Raw genomic sequence first — 3,110 nt, forward strand, 5'->3', positions numbered from 1 at the left:
GGGCGGGGGGCCGGGGCCCAGAGCTGGGCACTGCTGGGCTGCTTGGTCAGGGTGCTGCTCTGGGTGGCCTCTGCTTTGCTATACTTTGGAAGCGAACAGGCTGCCCGCCTCCTGGGCAGCCCCTGCTTACGGCGCCTCTACCATGCCTGGTTGGCAGCAGTGGTCATCTTCGGGCCCCTTCTGCAGTTCCATGTCAACCCTCGGACCATCTTTGCCAGCCACGGCAACTTCTTCAACATGTGAGTCCACTCGAGGCCGTGGGTGCTGGCTCCCTGGGCTCTGGGATCCCAGCTCCCTCCTCCAGGTTTCTGTGCTCTTGCCAGTCCAGGACACTAAAAATAGGCTAGGAGGTTGAGGAGAAGGTCAGAGGGGGAGGGGAACAGAGTCATGGGGGTACAGGAGCAGTGCCGAAGAGGAAACATGGGCCCTAGAAGGCTGAATGGGCCACTAAGGAGATGGCCAAGTTCAAGTGCATGGGGGGAGAAGGGGGAGAGGGCCCAGGAAACAGAGAACCGGGAACGACAGATGCGACTGGAGGCAGGGCCGTGATGGGAACGTAGAGCAGGGTGGGGAGATGGGGCTGAGGGGGTCTCAGCAGCCCTCCCTCTTCTCTGCCACAGAAAGTTTGTGAATTCAGCATGGGGCTGGACGTGCACCTTCCTGGGGGGCTTCGTGTTGCTGGTGGTGTTCCTGGCTACACGGCGCGTGGCAGTGACTGCCCGGCACCTGAGCCGCTTGGTGGTTGGGGCAGCTGTGTGGCGGGGTGCCGGCCGGGCCTTCCTGCTCATTGAGGACCTGACGGGCTCCTGCTTCGAGCCTCTGCCCCAGGGCCTGCTGCTCCGCGAGCTGCCGGACCGCCGCAGCTGCCTGGCGGCCGGCCACCAATGGCGGGGCTACACCGTCTCCTCCCACACCTTCCTGCTCACCTTCTGCTGCCTGCTCATGGCCGAGGAAGCAGCAGTGTTCGCCAAGTACCTGGCCCACGGGCTGCCCGCCGGCGCACCCCTGCGCCTTGTCTTCCTGCTCAACGTGCTGCTGCTGGGCCTCTGGAACTTCTTGCTGCTCTGCACCGTCATCTATTTCCACCAATATACTCACAAGGTCGTGGGCGCCGCGGTGGGGACCTTTGCCTGGTACCTCACCTACGGCAGCTGGTATCATCAGCCCTGGTCTCCGGGGATCCCGGGCCATGGGCTCTTCCCTCACCCCCACTCCAGCCACAAGCATAACTGAAAGAAATAAAGGCACTTAAGGCCTGGCTCTGGCTCCGCTCATCACTGGGCTGGCGGGACCTGCAAAGGGTGGGAGGGGTAAGAAGAGAGTGTGATGGTCGCCAGGTTTCCTCAGCAAGACCTTGCTGTCGCTGACCTTGAATGCCCCTGTGCTTGATCGCTATCCCTCCTGTTCTTTCAGTCTCCTAGTCCCTGCAGACATCAAGCTCTTTGGGGCTCTGATGTCAAGGACTGGCACTGCCAGGTCGGGTAGCTGTGCCCTTAGGTATGGGTGGCATTCCCACTGAGCAGATGCTCCATCTCCAGCCTGGTTGATTTGTTTTCCCTGCCTCCAGCACTGAATCTCCCTCTGCCATCCTCAGGAGCCTGCCTATCTGGGCACCCTACTCACAGTCGCTTCCTACCCTGTCTTCCCATAGGGGGTCTATATGTGCTCATTTACTTAAAAGATGTTCATTAAGCCAAGCATAGTTCCTTGCCATGTGAATAAGAAAGACAAGGTTTCTGCTGTTTGGGGGCCCATGGGTTACTGCCTGATGATAAACTCATAAATAATAATAGCAAACACTTGTGCTTACTGTGTGTTGGGCACCATTCTAAGTGTCTATAAATTCGCGTGTATTTAGCCCTCACAACACTATGAGCTAGGGCTGGTAGCGTTCCAATTGTACACTTGTGAAAATGGAGGCACAGAGTTTAAGTAACTTTTTCACAACTAGTAAATATCGGAGCCAGAATGATTAACCCAGGCATTATGGGTCTGTTGTCTGTGTTCTAAGTTGGGGATCAGCAAACAACAGCCCTCCTGTGGCCAGTGTTTGAATGGCCTGAGAGCTAAGAAATGGTTTTACAATTTTAATGGTTGAAAAAAAATCAAATAAGAATATTTCTTGACAGGTGAACATTACATGACATTCAAATGCCAGTGTCCATAAATAAAGTTTTATGGGAACTAGCCACGCTAATCCATTTAACTGTTTACCTGCTACAATGGCAGAGTTGAGTAGTTCCTACTGGCACTACAAAGTCTAAAATATTTACTATCTGGCCTTTTATGGAAAAGGTTTGCCAGCCCCTGGTCTGAACCACACTATCCCCCAAAAATAAACTGGCTAATATCAGAAAGATAGTGCTATGAAGGTACTAAAACAGGCTGCTTTCTAATAGACTTGGAGGGAGTTCCTTTATAAGGAAGATAGAGTTCTCTCTGAAGAAGTGACATTTAAGCTGAGAATGGAGTGACATCCTGAGGCAGGGGAAGGGGAATGTCAGGCAAAGGGATTAGCAAGGACAAAGGCCCTGAGACAGGAATGAACTTGTTGCAAGCAGGTTTGAGAAACAGCTGGAAAGTCCAGGTATTTATAACTGAAGTGAAAGAGGGAGAAAGCAGTGGAAAGTGAAGTTGAAGGGGAACAGGTGCCAGACAGGTCTTTTGGGCCAGGAAAGTCCTTTGGATTTCATCCTAAGGTCAACAGGAAGCTGAGAACGTTTTAAGCAAGAGCAAGTTGGAATCCTGCTGCTGTGCGGAGAGTGGGTTACAGAGGAATGGAGCCCACAGGGGTCATAAGAGAGCTGACCCTCTCTTATGACCCTGTGATGGGGCGATGCCAGAGTCTGAATGTCACTGAGCCAGATGATGCCCGCGGAGCCAGGGGTCCACGCTGGCAGGGCAAAGGAAGGGAGGCCAGGTCTTGCTCCAGCACCGAGAAAAGAAAGAAGAGAGCCAGATAAGGCTAATCACTGTCCCAGGACGAGCAGGGAAAGAAGAGAGCCAGAGGGCTGTCAGGAGGCAGGGAGATGGGAGGCGGGGAGTTCAGAGGTGGGCACTGGCCTTGGGGCCGGGGAGGCGGGGGCGGAGAAGGCAGGGCGGGGAGGGAG

The 3,110-nt window shown here is 54.6% G+C and overlaps 1 protein-coding gene across 1 annotated transcript; it reads left to right on the forward strand.

Moving 5' to 3' along the window:
• Window positions 1-6: 6 nt before the first annotated feature.
• On the forward strand, window positions 7-1,233 carry FITM1 (fat storage inducing transmembrane protein 1; the record flags this gene model as incomplete). Its single annotated transcript, XM_024753296.1, has 2 exons — window positions 7-239; window positions 621-1,233. Coding segments are annotated over 2 exons (846 nt in total), but the record flags the coding sequence as incomplete, so codon positions are not given.
• Between the last annotated feature and the right edge of the window lie 1,877 nt (window positions 1,234-3,110).

Source organism: Neophocaena asiaeorientalis, unplaced genomic scaffold (genome assembly GCF_003031525.2).
Source record: "Neophocaena asiaeorientalis asiaeorientalis breed wild unplaced genomic scaffold, Neophocaena_asiaeorientalis_V1.1 scaffold1186, whole genome shotgun sequence".
NCBI classification, from domain to species: domain Eukaryota; kingdom Metazoa; phylum Chordata; class Mammalia; order Artiodactyla; family Phocoenidae; genus Neophocaena; species Neophocaena asiaeorientalis.